The sequence below is a fragment of the Zosterops lateralis genome (genome assembly GCF_965231275.1).
Source record: "Zosterops lateralis genome assembly, chromosome: 36".
NCBI classification, from domain to species: Eukaryota; Metazoa; Chordata; class Aves; order Passeriformes; family Zosteropidae; genus Zosterops; species Zosterops lateralis.
Window position 1 is genome coordinate 1,244,442 of NC_139796.1, and position 26,435 is coordinate 1,270,876.

At 46.2% G+C, this 26,435-nt stretch overlaps 1 protein-coding gene across 1 annotated transcript; it reads left to right on the forward strand.

Moving 5' to 3' along the window:
* On the forward strand, positions 1-25,003 carry LOC310921739 (phospholipid phosphatase-related protein type 2-like; the record flags this gene model as incomplete). Its single annotated transcript, XM_083881959.1, has 7 exons — positions 1-60; positions 5,542-5,730; positions 7,628-7,685; positions 9,788-10,053; positions 17,897-18,181; positions 22,837-22,968; positions 24,971-25,003. 7 exons carry the CDS (start codon positions 1-3, stop codon positions 25,001-25,003), a joined length of 1,023 nt encoding a protein of 340 aa, XP_083738085.1.
* Between the last annotated feature and the right edge of the window lie 1,432 nt (positions 25,004-26,435).

Genomic DNA, 26,435 nt, shown 5'->3' on the forward strand with positions numbered 1-26,435 from the left:
ATGGCCCCCCCCCGGCAGGACAAAGGCGGCTCCATCGTCCCCTGTGTGCTGCTGCTCGAGGTGAGGACCCCAAAACCGCCCCGGGGACCCCAAAAATCACCGAAAAATGGACTCGGGGATCCCAAAAACACCCTGGGGACCCCAAAAATGGGCAGAGGGACCCCAAAATCACATCAGGGACCCCAAAAATCACATCAGGGACCCCAAAAATGGGCAGAGGGACCCCAGAAATGGCCTTGGGACCCCGAAAATGAACTCGGGGACCCCAAAAATCACATCAGGGACCCCAAAAATGGACTTGGGGACCCCAAAAATCATCTCAGGGACACCAAAAATGAAATTGGAGACCCCAAAAATCAGCCATAAATGGACTCGGGGGATCCCAAAAACACCCTGGGGACCCCAAAAATGGACTCGGGGACCCCAAAAATGAATTGGGGGACCCCAAAATCACATCAGGGACACCAAAAATAAACTCAGGGACCCCAAAAATGGTCTGAGGGACCCCAAAAATGGACAGAAGGACCCCAAAAATGGGCTCGGGGACTCCAAAAATGGACTCAGGGACCTCAAAAATGGTCTGAGGGACCCCAAAAATGACCCTGGGAGCCCAAAAATCACATCAGGGACACCAAAAATGGACTCGGGGACCCCAAAAATGTCCCTGGGGACCCCAAAAATCATGTCAGGGACCCCAAAAATCACCCAAAAATGGACTCAGGGACTCCAAAAATGGCCTTGGGACCCCAAAAATCACATCAAGGACCCCAGAAATGGACTTGGGGACCCCAAAAATTATCTCAGGGACACCAAAAATTAACTTGGAGACCCCAAAAATGGTCTGAGTGACCCCAAAAATGGCCCCAGGGACCCCAGAAATGGACTCAGGAACCCCAAAAATGAACTTGGGGACCCCAAAAATGCCCCAAAATCATCCCAGGGACCCCTAAAATGGGCAGAGGGACCCCAAAAATCAGCCCAGGGACCCCAAAAATCACATCAGGGACCCCAAAAATGGCCCTGAGGATCCCAAAAATGGGCAGAGGGACCCCAAAACCAGCCTGGGAACCCCAAAACTCATGTCAGGGACCCCAAAAATCACCCAAAAATGGACTCGGGGATCCCAAAAACACCCTGGGGACCCCAAAAATGGGCAGAGGGACCCCAAAATCACATCAGGGACCCCAAAAATCACATCAGGGACCCCAAAAATCACATCAGGGACCCCAAAAATGGACTCGGGGACCTCAAAAATCACATCAGGGACCCCAAAAATGGGCAGAGAGACCCCAAAAATCGTCCCAGGGACCCCAAAAATGAACTCGAGGACCCCAAAAATGGGCTGAAGGACCCCAAAAATGTCCCTGGGGACCCCAAAAATCACATCAGGGACCCCAAAAATCACATCAGGGACCTCAAAAATGATCCCAGGGACCCCAAAAATCAACTCGGGGACCCCAAAAATCGTCCCAGGGACCCCAAAAATGAACTCGAGGACCCCAAAAATGGGCTGAAGGACCCCAAAAATGGCCCTAAATCATTCCAGGGACTCAAAAAATGATCCAGGGGACCCCAAAAATCACATCAGGGACCCCAAAAATGGACTCGGGGACCCCAAAAATGGTCTGAGGGACCCCAAAAATGAACTTGGAGACCCCAAAAATGGCCCTGGGATCCCAAAAATGAGCTCGGGGACCCCAAAAATCACATCAGGGACCCCAAAAATGAATTCGGGGACCCCAAAAATGGCCCTGGGGACCCCAAAACTGGACTCAGAGACCCCAAAAACCACCTGGGGACCCCAAAATTCATCCCAGGGACCCCAAAAATCATCTTGGGGACCCCAAAATCATCCAGGACTCCCCAAAAAATATCGGGGGGCCCCTCAAGGCCCTGGGGCAGGGGGGGTTTGGGGGGTCCCAGGTGGATTTTGGGGGGATTTGGGGGGTCCCAGCCATATTTTGAGGCCCCCCAGGTGGAAATTTGGGGGTCCCAGGTGGGTTTTGGGGGGATTTTGGGGGTCCCAGATGGATTTGGGGGGGATTTTGGGGGGTCCCAGGTGGATTTTGGGGGGAATTTGGGGGTCCCAGCTGAATTTGGGGGGATTTTGGGGGGTCCCAGCCCTATTTTGCCCCCCAGGTGGGGATTTTGGGGGTCCCAGGTGGATTTTGGAGGGATTTGGGGGGTCCCAGCTGGATTTGGGGGATTTGGGGGGGGTCCCAGCCCTATTTTCCCCCCCCAAGGTGGGGATTTGGGGGGTCCCAGATGGATTTTGGGGGGATTTTGGGGGTCCCAGCCATATTTTGAGGGCCCCCCAGGTGGGGATTTGGGGGGTCCCAGCTGAATTTGGGGAGTTTGGGGGGTCCCAGCCGTATTTTGGCCCCCCAGGTGGGGATTTGGGGGTCCCAGGTGGATTTTGGGGGGATTTTGGGGGGTCCCAGCTGAATTTGGGGGGTCTGGGGGGTCCCAGGTGGATTTTGGGGCCCCCCAGGTGGGGATTCTGGGGGTCCCAGGTAGATTTTGGGGGGATTTTGGGGGGATTTTGGGGGGTCCCAGCCCTATTTTTGCCCCCCAGGTGGGGATTTTGGGGATATTTTGGGTGGATTTTGGGTTATTTTTGGATATTTTTACCTGTCCAGGTGTGTATTTTGGGGGGCACGGCAGCCCTGGCCCCCAGGTGTGAATTTGGGGTATATTTTGGGGGTCTCAGGTATATTTTTCCCCCCAGGTGTGTATTTTGGGATATTTTTGGGTATTTTTGGCTCTCAGGTGTGTATTTTTTCCCCCCAGGTGTGTATTTTGGGGGGCACAGCAGCCCTGGCCCCCAGGTGTGAATTTGGGGTATATTTTGGGGGTCTCAGGTATATTTTTGTCCCCAGGTGTGTATTTTAGGATATTTTTGGGTATTTTTACCTCTCCAGGTGTGTATTTTTGTCCCCAGGTGTGTATTTTGGGGGATCTCAGGTATATTTTTTTGGGATATTTTTCTCCCCCAGGTGTGTATTTTGGGGGGTCCCAGGTATATTTTTTGTCCCCAGGTGTGTATTTTGGGGGGATTTTGGGGACATTTTGAGGGGTCCCAGGTGTATTTTTCCCTCTCCAGGTGTGTGTTTGGGAGTATTTTTTGGCACTCAGGTGTATTTTTTGGGTATTTTTTTTCCCCCAGGTGTGGATTTTGTGGATATTTTGGGTTAATTTTGGATGTTTTACCTGTCCAGGTGTGTATCCTGGGGGGCACAGCAGCCCTGGCCCCCAGGTGTGTATTTGGGTGTATTTTGGGGGTCTCAGGTATATTTTTTGCCCCCAGGTGTGTATTTTGGGGGTCCCAGGTGTATTTTGGGGTATATTTTGGGGGTCTCAGGTGTATTTTTCCACCCAGGTGTGTATTTTGGGGGGCACGGCAGCCCTGGCCCTCAGGTGTGTATTTTGGGATATTTTTGGGTATTTTTTGGCTCTCAGGTGTGTATTTTACCTGTCCAGGTGTGTATCCTGGGGGGCACAGCTGCCCTGGCCCCCAGGGGTGTATTTGGGGGTATTTTGGGGTATATTTTGGGGGTCTCAGGTATATTTTTTCCCCCCAGGTGTGTATTTTGGGGTATTTTTGGTATGTTTTACCTGTCCAGGTGTGTATTTTGGGGGGCACAGCTGCCCTGGCCCCCAGGGGTGTATTTGGGGGTATTTTGGGGTATATTTTGGGGGTCTCAGGTATATTTTTTCCCCCCAGGTGTGTATTTTGGGGTATTTTTGGTATGTTTTACCTGTCCAGGTGTGTATTTTGGGATTTTTTTTGGCTCCAGGTGTGTATTTTGGGGGTCTCAGGTGTGTATTTTGGGATATTTTTGGGTATTTTTGGGATATTTTACCTGTCCAGGTGTGTATTTTTCCCCCCAGGTGTGTATTTTGTGGATATTTGGGGTTAATTTTGGATATTTTACCTGCCCAGGTGTGTATTTTGGGTGGCACAGCGGCCCTGCCCCCCAGGTGTGTATTTGGGGTATATTTTGGGGGTCTCAGGTGTGTATTTTACCTGCCCAGGTGTGTATTTTGGGGGGCACGGCAGCCCTGGCCCCCAGGTGTGTATTTTGGGTAATTTTGGATGTTTTACCTGTCCAGGTGTGTATTTTGGGGGTCCCAGGTGTATTTTGGGGATATTTTTTGGCTCTCAGGTGTGTATTTTTTTCCCCCAGGTGTGTATTTTGGGGGGCACAGCAGCCCTGGCCCCAGGTGTGTATTTTAGCTGGATTTTGGGATATTTTTGGCTATTTTTACCTGTCCCCAGGTGTGTATTTTGGGGGTCTCAAGTGTGTATTTTGAGGATATTTTGGATGTTTTACCTGTCCAGGTGTGTATTTTTCCCCCAGGTGTGTATTTTGGGGGTCCCAGGTGTGTATTTTGGGATATTTTACCTGTCCAGGTGTATTTTTTCTCTCTCAGGTGTGTATTTTGGGTGGGACAGCCGCCCTGGCCCCCAGGTGTGTATTTTGGGATATTTTTGGATCCCCAGGTGTATTTTTTGGCTCTCAGGTATATTTTTTGGCCCCAGGTGTGTATTTGGGGTATATTTTGGGGCTCTCAGGTGTATTTTTTCCCCCTAGGTGTGTATCCTGTGGGGCACGGCAGCCCTGGCCCCCAGGTGTGTATTTTACCTGTCCAGGTGTGTATTTTGGGATATTTTTCCCCTCAGGTGTGTATTTTGGGGGGCACAGCAGCCCTGACCCCCAGGTGTATATTTGGGGATATTTTTGGGTGGATTTTGGGTTATTTTGGGATTTTTTTACCTGTCCAGGTGTGTATTTTGGGGGTCCCAGGTGTATTTTGGGGATATTTTTGGGCTCTCAGTTGTGTATTTTTTCCCCCCAGGTATAATTTTTGGATATTTTTTCCCCCAGGTGTGTATTTTACCTGTCCAGGTGTGTATTTTGGGATATTTTTTCCCCCCAGGTGTGTATTTTGGGGGGCACGGCGGCCCTGGCCCCCAGGTGTGTATTTTGGGGGTCTCAGGTGTGTATTTGGGGGTATTTTTGGTATGTTTTACCTGTCCAGGTGTGTATTTTTTATCTCTCAGGTGTGTATCCTGGGGGGCACAGCAGCCCTGGCCCCCAGGGGTGTATTTGGAGGATATTTTGGGTTATTTTTTGGGATATTTTTTCCCCCAGGTGTGTATTTTACCTGTCCAGGTGTGTATTTTGGGATATTTTTCCCCCAGGTGTGTATTTTGGGATATTTTTCCCCTCAGGTGTGTATTTTGGGATATTTTTTCCCCCAGGTGTGTATTTTGGGGGGCACAGCAGCCCTGGCCCCCCAGGTGTGTATTTTACCTGTCCAGGTGTGTATTTTGGGATATTTTTGGATATTTTTTTCCCCCCAGGTGTGTATTTTGGGGGTCCCAGGTGTATTTTGGGGGTATTTTCAGGGTCTCAGGTGTGTATTTTTCCCCCCAGGTGTGTATTTTGGGGGGCACGGCAGCCCTGGCCCCCAGGTGTGTATTTTACCTGTCCAGGTGTGTATTTTGGGATATTTTTGGATATTTTTTCCCCCCAGGTGTGTATTTTGGGGGGCACGGCAGCCCTGGCCTACCAGCTGGAGTTCACGGACGCGTTCCCGGTGCACGTCGGGGGGTTTTTCTGTCGGGACCCCGATTTTGGGAGACCCGACCCGGGACCCCCCGGGCTGAGCCGGGCGCCCCCCGCCCTGGTCTACGCCCTGGTCACCGCCGTGCCCGCGGCCACGGTGAGAAAAATGAGATTTTTGGGGGTTTTTTGGGGAAAAATGAGGAAAAAATGGGAAAAAAGAGGGGGGAAATGGGGGTTTGGGGGGAGAAAATGGGATTTTGGGGGATAAAAAAGGGGATTTGGGTGGTCCTGGGGGGTTTCTGAGGGAATTTGGGGATTTTTGGGGGTCCTGGGAGGGGTTTGGGGTTCTGGGGGTGGTTTTGGGGGTGATTTTTGGGGTCCCTGACCCCCCTGCCCCCCCAGATGGCCGGGGGGGGTCCTGGGTGGGTTTTGGGGGATCCTGGGGTGGGATTTTGGGGCTGTTTTGGGGTCCTGTGAGGGATTGGGGGATTTTGGGGGTGATTTTGGGGTTATTTTGGGGGTCTCTGACCCCCCCTGCCCCCCCAGATGGCCGTGGGGGTCCTGGGGGGGTTTGGGGGGTCCCGGGGGGTCTTTGGGGAAGTTTTGGGGGGTCCTGGGGGGGATTTGGGGGTCCTGGGAAGGATTGGGGGATTTTTGGGGAGGTTTTGGGGGTTTTGGGGGTTATTTTGGGGTCTCTAACCCCCCCTGCCCCCCAGATGGCCGTGGGGTCCTGGGGGGGTCCTGGGGAGGGGTTTGGGGGTTCCCAAGAGGGGATTTTGGGGGGTCCTGGGGGGGATTGAGGCTGTTTTGGGGGTCCCAGGGTGGATTTGGGGGGATTTTGGGGGTCTTTGGGATGATTTTTGGGGTCTCTAACCCCCCTGCCCCCCAGATGGCCGTGGAGGAGCTGCTGGGGGGTTTGGGGGGTCCTGGGGGGTCTTTGGGGAGGTTTTGGGGGTCTTTGGGGGGTCCCAGGGCAGATTTGGGGGGTTTTGGGGGTTATTTTGGGGTCTCTAACCCCCCTGCCCCCCAGATGGCCGTGGGGGAGCTGCTGGGCCGTTTGGGGGGTCCTGGGGGGGATTTTGGGGAGGTTTTGGGGGTCCTGGGGGGGATTTGGGGGTCCTGGGAGGGATGGGGGGATTTTTGGGGAGGTTTTGGGGGTTTTTGGGGCAATTTTTGGGGTCTCTAGCCCCCCTACCCCCCAGATGGCCAGGGGGTCCTGGGGGGGTTTTGGGGGGTCCCAGAGGAGGAATTTGGGGGGTCCTGGAGGGGATTTGGGGGTCCCTGGGGGGGCCTTTGGGGAGATTTTGGGGGTCCTGGGAGGTTCTGGGTGGGATTTGGGGGTCCCAGGGGCAGATTTGGGGGGTTTTTGGGGGTTATTTTGGGGGTCTCTAACCCCCCTGTCCCCCCAGATGGCGGTGGGGGAGCTGCTGGGGGGCTTGGGGGGGTCCTGGGGGGTCTTTGGGGGGGATTTGGGGGGTTTTGGGGGTTATTTTGGGGTCTCTAACCCCCCTGCCCCCCAGATGGCCGTGGGGGAGCTGCTGGGGGGTTTGGGGGGTCCCAGGGCAGATTTGGGGATGTTTTAGGGGGTTCTGGGTGGGTTTTTGGGGTAATTTTGGGGTCTCTAACCCCCCTCCCCTCCCAGATGGCCATGGGGTCCTGGGAGGGTTTGGGGGAGGGTCCTGGTGGGGAATTTGGGGGGTCCTGGGTGGGATTTGGGGGTCCCGGGGGGTTTTTGGGGAGGTTTTGGGGGTCTTTGGGGTAATTTTGGGGTCTCTGCCCCCCCAGATGGCAGTGGGGGAGCTGCTGGGGGGCTTGGGGGGGTCCCGGGGGGTCTTTGGGGGGATTTTGGGGGATTTGGGGGGTAATTTTGGGGTCTCTAACCCCCCTGCCCCCCCAGATGGCGGTGGGGGAGCTGCTGGGCCGTTTGGGGGGTCCCGGGGGTCTTTGGGGGGATTTTGGGGGTAATTTTGGGGTCTCTGCCCCCCCAGATGGCCGTGGGGGAGCTGCTGGGCCGTTTGGGGGGGTCCCGGGGGGTCTTTGGGACCCCTCCCCAGCGCTGGGCCCGGAGCTGTGCCCGGGGGGGGCCCCTGCGCCGCCTCCTGCGATTCCTGGGTGAGAGACCCCCAAAAATCACCCCAAAATCACCCCAAATCACTCCAAAATTACCCAAAATCACCCCAAAACTGCCCCCAAATCCCATTTTCACCCCACAAAATCCCATTTCACCCCATTTTTCCTCCCCAAAATCCCATTTTTTTCCCACAGAAAATCCAATTTTTCATCTGCAAAATCTCATTTTTCATCCCCAAACCCCCATTTTCACCCCCCAAAATCCCATTTTTACTACCAAAAATTCCATTTCTTTTACCCCAAAAACTCATTTCATTCCCTGAACCCCCGTTTTAACCCATTTTCACCCCCCAAAATCCCATTTTAACCCGTTTTCAGCCCCCAAACCCCATTTCACTCCCCCAAAATCCCATTTTAGCCCCTCAAAACCCCATTTTCAGCCCCCAAACTCCCATTTTCACCCCCAAACCCCCTTTTTTCATCCCCAGTCCCCCATTTTAACCTCCCAAAATCCAATTTTAACCCATTTTCATCTCCAAAAATCCCATTTTTATCCCCCAAAATCCCATTTTAACCCATCTTCACTCATCGAAAATCCCATTTTAACCCATTTTCACCCCCCAAAACCCCATTTTAACCCTCCAAAATCCTGTAAAATCCCATTTTTTTCACCCCAACCCCCCATTTTTTAACCCTTTCCTTCCCCCAGGCGTGTTCTCCTTCGGCCTCCTGGCCCCAAAATCCCATTTTTACTTCCCCAAACCTCCCCAAAATTCAATTTTTTGCCCCCAAACCCCCATTTTTCCCCTCTAAAATCCAATTTCCCCCCCCCCAGGTGTGTTCTCCTTTGCCCTCCTCTCCCCCAAATCCCATTTTCACCCTCCAAAATCCCATTTTACCACATTTTTCATCCCCCAAATCCCATTTTAACCCATTTTCACCCCCCAAAATCCCCTTTTACCCCCCAAATCCCTATTTTAATCCCATTTTCACCCCCCAAACCCCATTTCACTCCCCCAAAATCCCATTTTTCATCCCCAAAATCCCATTTTTCATCCCCAAAATCCCATTTTGGCCCCTCAAAACCCCATTTTTCAGCCCCCAAACTCCCATTTTCACCCCCAAACCCCCTTTTTTCATCCCCAATCCCCCATTTTTACCCCTCAAAATCCCATTTTAACCCATTTTCATCTCCAAAAATCCCATTTTTATCCCCCAAAATCCCATTTTGTCACCCCAAACCCCCTTTTTTAACCCTTTTCTCCCCCCAAACCCCCTTTTTCCCCTCCTAAAATCCAATTTTCCTCCCCCAGGCGTGTTCTCCTTCGCCCTCCTGGCCCCAAAATCCCATTTTACCCCCCCAAAATCCCATTTTCACCCCCAAAATCCCATTTCACCACATTTTTCATCCCCCAAATCCCATTTTAACCCATCTTCATCCCCCAAAACCCCATTTTTCATCCCCAAAAATCCCATTTTTTATCCCCAAACCCCCATTTTTCATCCCCAAAATCCCATTTTTAACCCCAAAATCCCATTTTTCATCCCCAAAACCCCCTTTTATCCCCCCAAACCCCCGTTTTAACCCATTTTCATCTCCAAAAATCCCATTTTTACCCCCCAAAATCCCATTTTAACCCATCTTCACTCATCGAAAATCCCATTTTAATCCATTTTCACCCCCCAAACCCCCATTTTTCACCCCCAAAATCCCATTTTTTCCCCCAAAATCCCATTTTTTATCCCCAAACCCCCATTTTCATCCCCCAAATCCCATTTTAACCCTCCAAAATCCTGTAAAATCCCATTTTATCCCCCCAAACCCCCATTTTTAACCCTTTCCTCCCCCCAGGCGTGTTCTCCTTCGGCCTCCTGGCCCCAAAATCCCCATTTTTAACCTCGACATCCCCATTTTTTCCCCCAAAATCCCATTTTTTTTCCCCCAAAATCCCATTTTACCCCCCAAAATCCCATTTTTCATCCCCAAAACCCCCTTTTATCCTCCCAAACCCCCATTTTAACCCCTTTTCACCTCCCAAAACCCCATTTTTCATCCCCCAAATCCCATTTTAACCCATTTTTCATCCCCAAAATCCCATTTTTTCACCCCAAATCCCCATTTTTTAACCCTTTCCTCCCCCCAGGCGTCTTCTCCTTCGGCCTCCTGTCCACGGCCATCTCCTCCAACGCCTTCCAGGTTGTTTTGGGGTCCCCGGCCCCCCATTTCCTGGCCGTGTGTCGGCCCAACTACAGCGCCCTGGGCTGTGCCGGGACCCCCGGGACCCCTCCCCAATTCGTGCCCCCGGGGGGCTCCCCCTGCTCCGGAGACCCCCCGGCCGTGGCCGCGGCCAGGAGGGACCTGCCCTGCAAGGAGGCGGCTCTGGGGGCCTATTCGGGGGCTTTTGCTGCGGTAAATTGAATTTTTTAGGATTATTTGGGGTTTATTTGGATTTATTTGGGGTTTATTTGGGGTTATTTGGGGTTTATAGGGGTTTATAGGGGGTTACGGGACCTGCCCTGCAAGGAGGCGGCTCTGGGGGCCTATTCGGGGGCTTTTGCTGCGGTAAATTGATTTTTTTAGGATTATTTGGGGTTTATTTGGATTTATTTGGGGATTATTTGGGGTTTATAGGGGTTTATAGGGGGTTACGGGACCTGCCCTGCAAGGAGGCCGCGCTGGGGGCCTATTCGGGGGCTTTTGCTGCGGTAAATTCAGGTTTTTGGGGGGGTTTTAGAATTATTTGGGGTTATTTGGGGTTTATAAGGGATTTAGAGGGGATTTGGGGAGTTTAAATGGGATTTATAGGGGATTTTTAGGGGTTATTTGGGGTTTATAGGGGATTTATAGGGGATTGGGGGTTTATATGGGGTTTATATGGGATTTGGAGGGTGTTATAGGGGGTTATTTGAGGTTTTTTGGGGGTTATTTGGGGTCTTTATGGGGGTTTATTTGGGGTTTATAGGGGATTTAGAGGGGATTTGGAGGGGTGTTATGGGGATTTATAGGGGATTATTTGGGGTTTTGGGGGGATTATTTGGGGTTATTTGGGGTTTATAGAGGTTTAAAGGGGATTTGGGGGGTTATTTGGGGTCTATATGGGGTTATTTGGGGTTTATATGGGACTTACAGGGGGTTTGGGAAGTTCAGAGTGGATTTATAGGGGATTTGGGGGATTATACGGGGTTTATAGGGGATTTGGGGAGTTCAAAGTGGATTTCTATGGGGTTATTTGGGGTTTATGGGGTGTTTGGGGTGATCTATGGGGTCTATAAAGGGGTTATGGGACCTGCCCTGCAAGGAGGCGGCGCTGGGGGCCTATGTGGGGGCCTTTGCTGCCGTAAATTGAATTTTTTGGGGATTTATGGGGTTTATTTGGGTTTTTTGGGGAGTTTTATGGGGTTATTTGGGGGTTATTTGGGGTTTATAGGGTTAATTTTGGGGTTTATTGGGGGTTATATGGGTCTATATGGGGTTATTTGGGGTCTATTTACGGTTTATAGGGGGTTTATTTAGGGTTTATAGGGGGTTATACGGTGTTTATTTGGGGTTATTTGGTGTTTATAGGGGATTATTTGGGGTTTATTTGGGGTTGTTTGGGGTTTGTAGGTGGTTATTTGGGGTTATTTGAGGTCTGTATGTGGTTTATAGAGGATTTATAGGGGGTTATTTGGGGTTTTTTGGGGTTAATATGGGTTTATTTGGGGTTATTTGGGGTTATTTGGGGTTTATATTTTGTTTGGGGTCTCTATGGGGTTTACAGGGGATTTGGGGGTTATGGGACCTGCCCTGCAAGGAGGCAGCTCTGGGGGCCTGTGCCGGGGCCTTTGCTGCGGTAAATTCAGTTTTTTTGGGATTTTTGGGGGGTTATTTAGGGTTGTTTTGGATTTTTGGGGGGTTATTTGGGGTTTTTGGGGGTTTTTATGGGGTTATTTGGGGGTTATATGGGGTTTATAGGGGGTTATTTGGGGTTTATTTGGGGTTTAGAGGGGTTATATGGGATTATTTGGGGTTTATAGGGTTAATTTTGGGGTTTATTTGGGGTTATTTGGGGTTTATAGGGGGTTTAGAGTGGATATAGAGGGGATTTAGAGGGGGTTTATAGGGAATTTGGGGGGTTATTTTGGGTTATTTTAGGGTTTGTAAGGGATTATTTGGGGTTTATAGGGTTAAACTTGGGTTCTATAGGGGATTATTTGGGGTTTATAGGGTTAAATTTGGGTTTTATAGGGTTAATTTTGGGGTTTATTTGCAGTTTATGGGGGATTTGGGGGGTTATTTGAGGTCTGTATGTGGTTTATAGAGGGTTTATAGGGGTTTATTTGGGTTTATTTGGTGTTTATAGGGGATTATTTGGGGTTTATTTGGGTTTATTTGGGGTTTATAGGGGGTTATTTGGGGTCTATATGGGGTTATTTGGGGTCTATTTAGGGTTTATAGGGGGTTTATTTAGGGTTTATAGGGGGTTATACGGTGTTTATTTGGGGTTATTTGGTGTTTATAGGGGATTATTGGGGTTTATTTGGGGTTGTTTGGGGTTTGTAGGTGGTTATTTGGGGTTATTTGAGGTCTGTATGTGGTTTATAGAGGATTTATAGGGGGTTATTTGGGGTTTTTGGGGGTTAATATGGGTTTATTTGGGGTTATTTGGGGTTATTTGGGGTTTATATTTTGTTTGGGGTCTCTATGGGGTTTACAGGGGATTTGGGGGTTATGGGACCTGCCCTGCAAGGAGGCAGCTCTGGGGGCCTGTGCCGGGGCCTTTGCTGCGGGAATTTGGGGAAAATTCAGGAATTTTTAGGATTATTTGGGGTTTTGGGAGAGGTTTATGGGGTTATAGGGGATTTGGGGGGGATTTGGAGGGGTGTTATGGGGATTTATAGGGGATTATTTGGGGTTTATAGGTGGTTATTTGGGATTATTTGGGGTTTATTTGGGGTTTATGGGGGATTATTTGGGGTTTATGGGGGATTATTTGGGGTTTATAGGTGGTTATTTGGGATTATTTGGGGTTTATTTGGGGTTTATAGAGGGTTATTTGGGGTTTATGGGGGATTATTTGGGGTTTGTAGGGGGTTATTTGGGATTATTTGGTGTTTATTTGGGGTTTATAGAGGGTTATTTGGGGTTTATGGGGGATTATTTGGGGTTTATAGGTGGTTATTTGGGATTATTTGGGGTTTATTTGGGGTTTATTTGGGGTTATTTGGGGTTTATGGGGTGTTTGGGGTGATCTATGGGGTCTATAAAGGGGTTATGGGACCTGCCCTACAAGGAGGCGGCTCTGGGGGCCTGTGCCGGGGCCTTTGCTGCAGGAATTTGGGATTATTTCAGGTTTTTATGGGGTTTTTGGGGGGTTTATGGGGTTTAAAGGGGATTTATAGGGGATTATTTAGTGTTTATAGGGAACTTAGAGGGGATTTGGGGAGGTGTTATGGGGATTTATAGGGTTATTTTGGGGGTTATTTGGGGGGTCATAGGGGATTATTTGGGGTTTAAAGGGGATTTGAGGGGTTTATTTGGGGTTTCTAGGGGATTTATAGGGGGGTTGAGGAGTTCAAAGTGGATTTATAGGGGTTTAAATGGGAGTTATAAGGGAGTTATAGGGTGTTTGGGATGTTCTATGGGGTCTGTAGGAGGTTATAGGGGGTTTACGGGGGATTTGGGGGTTATGGGACCTGCCCTGCAAGGAGGCCGCGCTGGGGGCCTGTGCCGGGGCTTTTGCTGCGGGAATTGGGATTATTTGGGTTTTTTGGGGTTTATTTGGGGGTTTTTTTTGGGTTGTTTGGGGTTTATTGGGGTTTATTTGGGGTTTATTGGGGGTTATATGGGTCTATATGGGGTTATTTGGGGTTTATTTAGGGTTTATAGGGGGTTATACGGTGTTTATTTGGGGTTATTTGGTGTTTATAGGGGATTATTTGGGGTTTATTGGGGTTTATTTGGGGTTGTTTGGGGTTTATAGGGGGTTATACGGTGTTTATTTGGGGTTATTTGGTGTTTATAGGGGATTATTTGGGGTTTATTGGGGTTTATTTGGGGTTTATTGGGGGGTTATATGGGTCTATATGGGGTTATTTGGGGTTTATTTAGGGTTTATAGGGGGTTATACGGTGTTTATTTGGGGTTATTTGGTGTTTATAGGGGATTATTTGGGGTTTATTGGGGTTTATTTGGGGTTGTTTGGGGTTTATAGGGTTAATTTTGGGGTTTATTGGGGGTTATATGGGTCTAGATGGGGTTATTTGGGGTTATTTTGGGGTTTATAGGGTTAATTTGGGGCTTTATATGGGGTTTATAGGATTAAATTTGGGGTTTATTTGGGGTTTATAGGGGGTCGTTTGGGGTTTATAGAGGTTGAAAGGGGATTTAGAGGGGATTTGGGGGCTTATTTTGGGGTTTATATAGGATTATTTGGGGTTTATTCGGGGTTTATTTGGGGTTATTTGGGGTTTATGGGATGTTTGGGGTTTATTTGGGGGTTATTTGGGGTTTATAGGGTTAATTTTGGGGTTTATATGGCGTTTATTTGGGGTTAATTGGGGTTTATAGGGGGTTATTTGGGGTTTATAGGGGATTTTGGGGTTATTTGGGGTCAATAGGTGGTTGTTTGGGGTTTATAGGATTAAATTTGGGGTTTATAGGACTAAATTTGGGGGTTATTGGGGGTTTATAGGGGATTTTGGGGTTATTTGGGGTTTATAGGGGGTTATTTGGGGTTATTTGAGGTCTGTATGTGGTTTATAGAGGATTTATAGGGGGTTATTTGGGGTTTTTTGGGGTTAATATGGGTTTATTTGGGGTTATTTGGGGTTATTTGGGGTTATTTTGGGTTATTTGGGGTTTATATGGGATTATTTAGGGTTATTTGGGGTATTTTATGGGGTTTTTAATGGAGTTTATGGGGGATTTATTGGGTCTATAAAGGGGTTACGGGACCTGCCCTGCAAGGAGGCGGCGCTGGGGGCCTGTGCCGGGGCTTTTGCTGCCGTAAATTGAGTTTTTTAGGGTTTTATATGAGATTTATAGAGGATTTTGGGGGGTATTTGGGGTTTATTTGGAGTTATTTGGGCTTATTTGGGGTTTATAGGGGATTATTTGGGGTTTATTTGGGGTTTATAGGGGATTATTTGGGGTTTATTTGGGGTTTATAGGGGTTTATTTGGGGTTTATTTGGGGTTTATAGGGGTTTATTTGGGGTTAATTTGGGGTTTATAGGGGTTTATTTGGGGTTTATTTGGGGTTTATAGGGGATTTGGGGGGTTATTTGGGGTCCATATGTGGTTTATAGGGGGTTATTTGGGGGTTATTTTGGGTTTAGAGGGGGTTTATAGGGGATTTGGGGGAGTTATTTTGGGGTTATTTGGGGTTTATAGGGAATTTTGGGGTTTTTCGGGGCAGATGTTTTTTTTTTTTTTTTTTATGGGGTTTTTTGTGATAAGGAATTTTTTTGGTGATATTTTTATTTTTCTCCCCCCCAGCTGTACCTGACCCTGGCCTGGGGAGGTTTTATGGGATTTTAAATGGGATTTTTATTGGGGATTTTTTAGTAGGATTTTTAGTGGGATTTGAAATGGGATTTTTTAATGGGATTTTAAATGGAATTTTTATTGGGGATTTTTAGTGAGATTTTTAATGGGATTTTTAATGGGGGTTTTCAATGGGATTTTTAATGGGGGTTTTCAATGGGATTTTTAAATGGGATTTAAATGGGATTTTAATGGGATTTTAAATGGGATTTTTAAATGAGGTTTTATGGGATTATTTAAAGGCGATTTTTAAATGGGAATTTTTTTTTAATGGGAATTTTTAATGGGAATTTTTAATGGGATTTTTAATGGGGTTTTTAATGGGGATTTTTAAGGGATTTTTGATGGGATTTTTAATGGGATTTTTAATGGGATTTTAATGGGATTTTTTATGGGATTTATAATAGCATTTTTTTATGGTTTGGGGATTTTTTTTTTTTTTTTTTTGTAGGATTTTGGGGGTTTTTAGGTATTTTAATGGGATTTTAATGGGATTTTAATGGGATTTTTAATGGGATTTTTTAGAATTTCTGGGTTTTTTTGGGATGGGGATTTTTGGGGCATATTTTATGGATTTTAGGATGATATTTTCATCTCTCCCCAGCTGTACATGACCCTGGCCTGGGGCAGGGGCGGTTTTATGGGATTTTAATGGGATTTTCAATGGGATTTTTTTGGATGTTTTTGGGATTTTTGGGGGGATTTTTTGGGTTTTTTTTGTAGGATTTGGGGGGATTTTTAATGGGATTTTTAATGGGATTTTTAGTGGGATTTTAATGGGATTTTTAATGGGATATTAATGGGATTTTTAATGGGATTTTAATGGGGATTTTAATGGGATTTTTTTAGGGTTTGGGGGGATTTTTGGGGTGGTTTTTGGGGTATTTTTAGTGGGATTTTAATGGGATTTTTAATGGGATTTTTTAGGATTTTTTAGGATTTTAGAGTTTTTTGGGGTGGGGATTTTGGGGATGTTTTTGGGGATGTTTTGGGGTTTTGGGGTGGTTTTGGGGGTATTTTTAATGGGATTTTAATGGGATTTTTGATGGGATTTTAATGGGATTTTTAATGGATTTTTAACAGGATTTTTAATGGGATTTTTAATGAGATTTTTTTAGGGTTTGGGGGGTTTTTGGGGTGGAGATTTTCGGGATGGTGTTGGGGGACTTTTTTGGATTGGTTTAGGGTTTTTTAATGGGTTTTGGGGGCATTTTAAATGGGATTTTAATGGGATTTTTTTTAGGATTTTGTGGGTTTTTTTGTGATGAGGTTTTTTTAATGGGGTTTTTTGTGATAAGGATTTTTTTGGTGCTATTTTTCTCTCTCCCCCAGCTGTACCTGACCCTGGCCTGGGGCGGGGGCAGTTTATGGGATTTTTAATGGGATTTTTTTAATGGGACTTTTTAAATGGGATTTTTAATGGGATTTTTTTAATGGGACTTTTTAAATGGGATTTTTAATGGGATTTTTTTAGGGTTTGGGGGGATTTTTGGGGATTTTTTGGGGATGTTTTTGGGGGATGTTTTGGGGGTTTTTTTGTAGGATTTGGGGGCATTTTTAATGGGATTTTAAATGGGATTTTTAATGGGATTTTTGATGGGATTTTAGTGGGATTTTAAATGGGATTTTTTAATGGGGATTTTTAATGGGATTTTTAATGGGATTTTAATGGGATTTTTGGGGATGTTTTTTGGGATGTTTTCGGGATGTTTTTAGAATGGTTTTGGGGGATTTTTTTTTGGTTTTTTTGGGGTTTTTTAAATGGGATTTTAATGGGATTTTTTTTAGGATTTTGTGGTTTTTTTGTGATGAGGTTTTTTTTATGGGGTTTTTTTGTGATAAGGATTTTTTTGGTGACATTTCCATCTCCCCCCCAGCTGTACGTGACCCTGGCGTGGGGCGGGGGCGGTTTATGGGATTTTAATGGGATTTTTTTTAGGGTTTGGGGGATTTTTATATTATGGATTTTGGGGATATTTTTGGGGATTTTTGTGCGGGTTTTTTTTTTTTTTTTTTTTTTTTTGTAGGATTGGGGTGTTTTGGGGCAGGTTTTGGGGTATTTTTAATGGGATTTTAATGGGATTTTAATGGGATTTTTTTAGGATTTCGGGGGTTTTTCGGGACGGGGATTTTTTTAACGAGGTTTTTTGGTGTGTAGATTTTTTTGGTGATATTTTTCTCTCCCCCAGCTGTACGTGACCCTGGCCTGGGGCAGGGGCAGTTTATGGGATTTTAAATGGGATTTTAAATGGGATTTTTTTAATAGGGATTTTTAATGGGATTTTTTAATGGGGGTTTTCAATGGGATTTTTAATGGGGATTTTAAATGGGGTTTTTAAATGGGACTTTTAAAATGGGATTTTTTAGGGCTTTGGGGGAGATTTTTGGGGTGATTTGGGTTGGGTTTTTTTTTTTGTGGGTTTTTGGGGTATTTTTAATGGGATTTTTAATGGGATTTTTAATGGGATTCTTAATGGGATTTTAATGAGATTTTTAATGGGATTTAAATAAGATTTTTAATGGGATTTTTAATAGGGTTTTTAATGGGGATTTTTAATGGGATTTTTAGTGGGATTTAAATGGGAATTTTAATGGGATTTTTTAATGGGATTTTTTAATGGGATTTTTGGGGATGCTTTTTGGGATGTTTTTAGAATGGTTTTGGGGGATGTTTTGGTGGATTTTTTTGGTTGTTATGGGTTTTTTTGGGGTATTTTTAATGGGATTTTAATGGGATTTTTTTAGGATTTCGGGGGTTTTTCGGGACGGGGATTTTTTTAACGAGGTTTTTGAGGATGGAGAATTTTTTGGTGATATTTTTATTTTTCTCTCAGCTGTACGTGACCCTGGCGTGGGGCGGGGGCGGGTCCCGCCTGGCCAAACCCGCGGCCGTTCTGGCTCTGGCGGCGCCGCCCTTCCTGCTGGGGGCGCTGCGGGTGGCCGAGAACAGGAACAGCTGGGGAGGGGTCCTGGGGGGCTTCCTCTGCGGCACCGCCATCGCCGCCTTCCTGGTGAGTGAGAAAATAGCCTGAAAAACCACCCCAGAAAACCCCAAAATGGTCCTGGACTCATAAAGCAAAAAATCCCCATTAAAATCCCAAAAAAAAAACCCCAAAAAATCACCAAAAAATGGTCCTGAATCTCAAAAAACCCTTAAAAATCAAAATAAAATAAAATAAAATAATAAAATTAAATAAAATAAAATAATAAAATAAAATAAAATAAAATAAAAATCTCAAAAGATCCCAAATTCTATAAAACCAAAAAACACCAAAAAAAAGCCCCAATAAAATCCCAAATATTCCCCCCTGGGTTCATCTGCGGGACCACCATCGCCCCTTCCTGGTGAGTGAGAAAAATAAACCTAAAAATGACTAAAATGGCCCCAAAATGGTCCTGGACTCGTAAAGCCCAAAAATCAAAAAAATCCCAGTGAAATCCTAAAAAAAAAATCCCCAAAAAATCCCCAAAAAATGGTCCCAAATCTCAAAAAAAACACCCAAAAAATCCCAATTAAATTAAATTAAATTAAATTAAAAGTCCCAAATTCTATAAACCAAAAAAACCCCCAAAATCCCAGTTTAATAAAATAAAATAAAATAAAATAAAATAAAAAAACCCCAAAAAAGTCCTGAATTCTATAAAATTTAAAACCACAAAAAATCCCCAGTAAAATCCCCAATAATAATAATAAAAAAAATATCCCAATAAAATCCCAAATATTCCCCCCTGGGGGTTCCTGTGAGGAACAGCCATCGCCCCTTCCTGGTGAGTGAGAAAAATAAACATAAAAATGCCTAAAATAGCCCCAAAATGGTCCTGGTCCTGTAAAACACAGAAATCCCAAAATTCGCAGTAAAATCCTAAAAAAAATCCCAAAAAAATCTGGTCAAGAATTTCAAAAAAATGCCAAAAAATCCCAATAAAATAAAGAAAAACAACCCTAAAAGGTCCTGAATTTTATAAAATTTAAAACCACAAAAAATCCCCAGTAAAATCCCCAATAAAATAAAAAAAAAATCCCAATAAAATCCCAAATATTCCCCCCTGGGTTCCTGTGAGGAACAGCCATTGCTGCTTTCCTGGTGAGTGAGAAAAATAAACCTAAAAATGTCTAAAATGGCCCCAAAATGGTCCTGGTCCTGTAAAACACAGAAATCCCAAAATTCGCAGTAAAATCCTAAAAAAAATCCCAAAAAATCTGGTCAAGAATTTCAAAAAAAATGCCAAAAAATCCCAATAAAATAAAGAAAAACAACCCTAAAAGGTCCTGAATTTTATAAAATTTAAAACCACCAAAAATCCCCAGTAAAATCCCCAATAAAATAAAAAAAAATCCCAATAAAATCCCAAATATTCCCCCCTGGGTTCCTGTGAGGAACAGCCATTGCTGCTTTCCTGGTGAGTGAGAAAAATAAACCTAAAAATGCCTAAAATAGCCCCAAAATGGTCCTGGACTCATAAAGCCCAAAATTAAAAAATATCGCAGTGAAATCCTAAAAAAAAATCCCAAAAAATCTGGTCCAGAATCCCAAAAAAACCCAAAATCCCAGTAAAAGAATAATAAAAAAAACCCCAAAAGGTCCTGAATTCCATAAAACACAGAAATCCCAAAGGCATCCCAAAAACCCCAGTAAAATCTGCGAATATTGACCCCCAAAAAACCCTAAAATATCAAAAAAATCTCCCCCAAATCCTCCCCTGTGCAGAACGGCCATCGCTGCATTCCTGGTGAGCCCCCAAAATCCTAAAAAAACACCCCAAAAAACCCCAAAATGCTCCTGGTTCCATAAAGCAAAAAATCCCCATTAAAATCCCCAAAAAACCCCCAAAAAAACCCAAAAATCCCAGTAAAATTCTCCCCAAAAAAATCCTCAAAAACCTGGTCCTGAATCTCAAAAAAATCCCCAAACAACCCAATAAAATCCCCGCCAAAATAACCCCAATAATGGTCCCAATCCCATAAACCCCAAAAATCCCAATAAAATCCCCCCAAAAGACAAAACAAACAAAAAACCCCAAAAATCTCCCCCAAATCCTCCCCTGTGTGGCACGGCCATCGCCCCTTCCTGGTGAGTGGAAAAATAAACTAAAAATGCCTAAAATAGCCCCAAAATGGTCCTGGTCCCATAAAACACAAAAATCCCAAAAATTCCCCCCAAAAAAAGAAAAAAAAATGGTCCCAAATCTCAAAAAAAACCACCCAAAAAATCCAAATAAAATAAAGAAAAACAACCCTAAAAGGTCCTGAATTTTATAAAATTAAAAACCACCAAAATCCCCAGTAAAATAAAATTTAAAAAAAAAATCCCAATAAAATCCCAAATATTCCCCCCTGGGTTCCTCTGCAGGACCACCATCACCCCTTCCTGGTGAGTGAGAAAAATAAACTAAAAATGCCTAAAATAACCCCAAAATGGTCCTGGTCCCATAAAACACAAAAATCCCAAAAATTCCCCCCCCCCCCCAAAAAAAAAAAAAAAAAAATGGTCCCAAATCTCAAAAAACCCTTAAAAACCAAAATAAAATAAAATAAAATAAAATAAAATAAAATAAAATAAAATAAAATATAAAATAAAAATCCCAAAAGGTCCCAAATTCTATAAAACCAAAAAACACCAAAAAAAAGCCCCAAAAAATTCCCAATAAAATCCCAAATATTCCCCCCTGGGGGTTCATGTGTGGCACGGCCATCGCCCCTTCCTGGTGAGTGAGAAAATATTCTAAAATAACACCCCAGAAAACCCCAAAATGCTCCCAAACTCATAAAGCCCAAAAATTAAAAAAAATCCCAGTGAAATCCTAAAAAAAAAATCCCCAAAAAATCACCAAAAAATGGTCCCGAAATCTCAAAAAATCCCCCCAAAAATCCCAGTTTAACAAAATAAAATAAAATACAAAAAACCCAAAAAGGTCCTGAATTCTATAAAACCAAAAACCACAAAAAATCCCCAGTAAAATCCCCAATAAAATCCAAAAAAATCCCAATAAAATCCCAAATATTCCCCCCTGGGGGTTCATGTGTGGCACGGCCATCGCCCCTTCCTGGTGAGTGAGAAAAATAAACCTAAAAATGACTAAAATGGCCCCAAAATGGTCCTGGACTCGTAAAGCCCAAAAATCAAAAAAATCCCAGTGAAATCCTAAAAAAAAAATCCCCAAAAAATCACCAAAAAATGGTCCCAAATCTCAAAAAAAACACCCAAAAAATCCCAATAAAATTAAATTAAATTAAATTAAATTAAAAGTCCCAAATTCTATAAACCAAAAAAACCCCCAAAATCCCAGTTTAATAAAATAAAATAAAATAAAATAAAATAAAATAAAAAACAAAAAAGTCCTGAATTCTATAAAATTTAAAACCACAAAAAATCCCCAGTAAAATCCCCAATAATAATAATAAAAAAAATATCCCAATAAAATCCCAAATATTCCCCCCTGGGGGTTCCTGTGAGGAACAGCCATCGCTGCTTTCCTGGTGAGTGAGAAAAATAAACCTAAAAATGACTAAAATAGCCCCAGATTTGTCCCCAAAATCCCCCTGGGACCCTCCAGGACCCCCCAAAATCCCCCAAATCCCCTCAAAGTCCCCCTGGGACCCCCAAAGTTCCCAAATCTTCCCCCAAAATCCCCCTGGGACCCCCAAAATTCCCAAATTTGTCTCCAAAATCCCCTGGGACCCCCCAGGACCCCCCAAAATCCCCCAAATTCCCCCAAACCCCCTCTGAGACCCCCCAAATCTCCCCAAAATCCCCCTGGGACCCCCAAAATTCCCAAATTTGTCTCCAAAATCCCCTGGGACCCCCCAGGACCCCCCAAAATCCCCCAAATCCTCCCCAAAATCCCCAAATCTGTCCCCAAAATCCCCTTGGGACCACCAAAATCTCCCCAAAGTCCCCCTGGGACTCCCCAAATCCCCCCCAAAATCCCCCTGGGACCCCCCCCAAAATCCCCCAAATTCTCCTCAAATCCCTTCTGGAACCCCCAAAATCTCCCCAAAATCCCCCTGAGACCCCCCAAATCCTCCAAATCTGTCCCCAAAATCCCCCAAATACCCCTCGAATCCCCTCTGGGACCCCCAAAATCCCCCTGGGACTCCCCAAAATCTCCCCAAACTCCTCCTGGGAGCCCCAAATTCCCCCAAATCTGTCCCCAGAATTCCCCTGGGACCCCCCAAATTTCCAAATCTGTCCTCAAATCCCCTCTGGAAGCCCCAAAATCTCCCCAAAATCCACCTGGGACCCCTTACAATCCCTCAAATCCCCCCCTAAACTCCCTCTGGGACCCCCAAAATCCCCCTGGGACCCCCCAAAATCTCCCCAAAATCCCCCTGGAACCTCCAAAATTCCCAAATCTGTCCCCAAAATCCCCCCGGGACCCCCCAAACCCCCTCTGGGACCCCCAAAATCCCCCCAAAATCCCCCTGGGACCCCCAAAATCTCCCCAAAATCCCCCCGAGAGCCCCAAATCTGTCCCCAAAATCCCCCAAACCCCCTCTGGAGCCCCCAAAATCTCCCCAAAATCCCCCTGGGACCCCCAAAATTCCCAAATCTGTCCCCAAATCCCCTCTGGAACCCCCAAAATCCCCTTGGGACCCCCCAAAATCCCCCTGAGACCCCCCAGGACCCCCCAAAAAGCCCCAAAATCCCCCCAAATCTCCCCCCAGGTGACGTGTGTGGTGGGAAACTTCCAGAACCCTCAGGGGGGGGATTTGGGGTGGGGGGCGACCCCCCGAGCCCCCCCCGAGGTGCCCCCCCAAAACCCCCAACCCCCCCTGGAGGAGATCAGCGTCACCCAGGTGAGACCCCCAAAACTGGGACCCCAAAAATGACCCCAAAAATTGGGGAGGGGTCCCAAAAATGGACCCCAAAAATGGGGGGAGGGTCCCAAAACCAGACCCCAAAAATTGGGGAGGGGTCCCAAAAATGGGGGGAAAGACCCCAAAAAACTGACCCCAAAAATGGACCCTGAAAATGGGGAGGGACCCCAAAAATGGACCCCAAAAATGGGGGGAGGGTCCCAAAACCAGACCCTAAAAATGGGCGGGAGACCCCAAAAAACCAACCCCAAAAACTGAGGGAGGATCCCAAAAATGGGAGGGGAGACCCCAAAAATGGACCCTAAAAATTGGGGGGGAGACCCCAAAACTGACCCCAAAAATGGACCCCAAAAATGGGGAAGGACCCCCAAAAACTGACCCCAAAAATGGGGGAGGGTCCCAAAAATTGACCCCAAAAATGGGGGGAGGGTCCCAAAACCAGACCCTAAAAATGGGCGGGAGACCCCAAAAAACCGACCTCAAAAATGGACCCTGAAAATGGGGAGGGACCCCCAAAAATGGACCCCAAAAATGGGTGAGGAGACCCCAAAAAACTGACCCCAAAAATAGGGGAGGGTCCCAAAAATTGACCCCAAAAATGGGGTAGGACTCCCAAAAACGGGGGAGGGACCCCAAAAACTGACCCAAATAATGGGGGACCCCAAAAATGGGGAGGAGACCCTAAAAATTGGCCCTAAAAATGAGGAGGGGTCCCAAAAATGGGGGGAGAGCCCAAAAACTGACCCCAAAAATAGGGAGACCCCGAAAATGGGGGGAACCCCAAAAACTGACCACAAAAATGGGACCCCAAAAACTGACCCCAAAAAACCGGGGAGGGACCTTAAAAATCGGCCCTAAAAATGAGGAGGGGTCCCAAAAATGGACCCTGAAAATGGGGGGGGGAGATCCCAAAGTGAACCCCAAAAAGTGGGGGCCAAAAATGGGGGGAGAGCCCAAAAACAAACCCCAAAAATGAGGAGAAAGTGCCAAAAAAATGGGGTTTTGGGGACAGATTTGGGAATTTTGGGGAGTTCCAGAGGGACTTTGGGGGGTCCTGGGGGAATTTTTTGGGAATTTTGGGGGGTCAGGGGAAGGTTGAGGGGATTTTGGGGGGTCCTGGCTGGTCCCAGGGGGAATTGGGGGGGGATTTGGGGGTCCCAGGGGGATTTGGGGGGAATTATTGGGAATTTTGGGTGGTCCCAGAGGGGTTTTGGGGGGAATTTGGGGGTTCCTGGGTGGTCCCAGGGGATTTTGGGGGGGATTTTTAGGGGATTTGGGGAGGGGTCCCCAAAAATGGACCCCAAAAAGGGGAGGGGATCCCCAAAATGAGGGAGGGGTCCCAAAAATTGAGCCCAAAAATGGGGAGGGGCCCCAAAAATGGGAAAGGGAATCCTAAAAATGAGGGGGGAGCCCAAAAATGGGAAGAGAGACCCCAAAAATAGACCCCAAAAAGGGGAGAGGGACCCCAAAAATGGGGAAGGACCCCAAAAATTGAGCCCAAAAATTGAGGGATCCCAAAAATTGTGGGGGGAAGCCCAAAAATGAGGAAGGGTCCCAAAAATAGGGGAAGGACCCCCAAAAATTGAACCCAAAAATGGGAAGAGGGACCCCAAAAATGAGGGAGGAACCCTAAAAATTAACCAAAAAAATGGGGAGGAGACCCAAAAAGGGGAGGGGGATCCCAAAAAGGGGCAGAGGGACCCTAAAAATGGGGAGAGACCCCCAAAAATTGAGCCCAAAAAATTGGGGGGGTTCCCAAAAGGTGGAGGGGGAGCCCAAAAATGGGGAAGGGTCCCTAAAAATTGGGGGAGAGACCCTCAAAACAGGAAAAAGAATCCGAAAAGTTGGGGGAAAAACCCCAAAAATTGATTTTTAAAAAGGGGGGGAACCCCAAAAATGGGGAAATGGGGTGGGGGGGGTGAGAAATTTGGGGAGGGGGACCCCAAAATTTGGGGTGACCCCTCCCCCTGTTCCCCCCCAGGTGCGTCGGGCCGAGTTCCCAGCGGTGACCTGAGAGACCCCGGATTTGGGACCCCAAAATTTGGGAACAACGGGATTGGGGGGGGCCTGGAATTTGGGGGAGCCTGGAATTTGGGATCCCGAAATTTGGGGGAGCCTGAAAATTTGGGATCACGAATTTATGGGATCCCAAAATTTGGGATCCCGAAATTTGGGGGAGCCGGAAATTTGGGATCCCAGAATTTGGAAGAAACTGAAATTCGAGATCTCAAAAATTGGGATCCCAAAATTTGGGGGATCCTGAAATTTGGGATCCCGAAATTTGGAAATCCTGAAATTTGGGAACGCCAGGATTGGGGGGTCCTGGAATTTGGGATCCCAAAATTTGGGAGAAACTGAAATTTGGGATCCCAAAATTTGGGGACAACGGGATTGGGGGGCCTGGAATTTGGGGGGGTCCTGGAATTTGGGATCCCAAAATTTGGGGGAGCCTAAAAATTTGGATCCCAGAATTTGGAAATCCTGAAAATTTGGGAGAAACTGAAATTTGGGATCCTGAAATTTGGGGGGTCCTGAAATTTGGGATCCTGAAATTTGGGGGGTCCTGAAATTTGGAGAATCCGGAGATTTGAAAATCCTGAAATTTGGGATCCCAAAAATTGGGGAGTCCTAAAATTTGGGATCCCGAAATTTGGGGGAGACTGAAATTCGGGATCCTGAAATTTGGGATCCCGAAATTTGGAAATCCTGAAATTTGGGATCTCAAAAATTGGAGGAGCCTGAAATTTGGGATCCTTAAATTTGGGAGGTCCTGAAATTTGGGATCCCGAAATTTGGGGGAGCCTGAAATTTGGGATTGTAAAATTGGGATCTCAAAAATTGGGGGGGTCCTGAAATTTTGGATCCCGAAATTTGGGAACGCCGGGATTGGGGGGTCCTGGAATTTGGGGGGTCCTGGAATTTGGGATCCCAGAATTTGGGGAGCCTGAAATTTGGGATCTTGAAATTTGGGATCCCAAAAAGTGGGGGAGCCTGAAATTTGAGATCCTGAAATTTGGGGGATCCTGAAATTTTGGATCCCGAAAATTGGGATCCGGAAATTTGGGAACGCTGGGATTGGGGGGGGTCCTGGAATTTGGGAGAAACTGAAATTCGGGATCTCAAAAATCGGGATCCCAAAATTTGGGGGATCCTGAAATTTGGGATCCCGAAATTTGGAAATCCTGAAATTTGGGATCTCAAAAATTGGAGGAGCCTGAAATTTGGGGGATCCTGAAATTTGGGATCTTGAAATTTGGGAACGCTGGAATTTGGGGGTTCCTGAAATTTTGGATCCTGAAATTTGGGAACGTCGGGATTTGGGGGATCCTGAAATTTGGGATCTCAAAAATTAGGATCCCAAAATTTGGGAAACCTGAAATTTTGGATCCTGAAATTTGGGATCCCAGAAATTGAGGGGTCCAGAAATTTGGGATCCTGAAATTTGG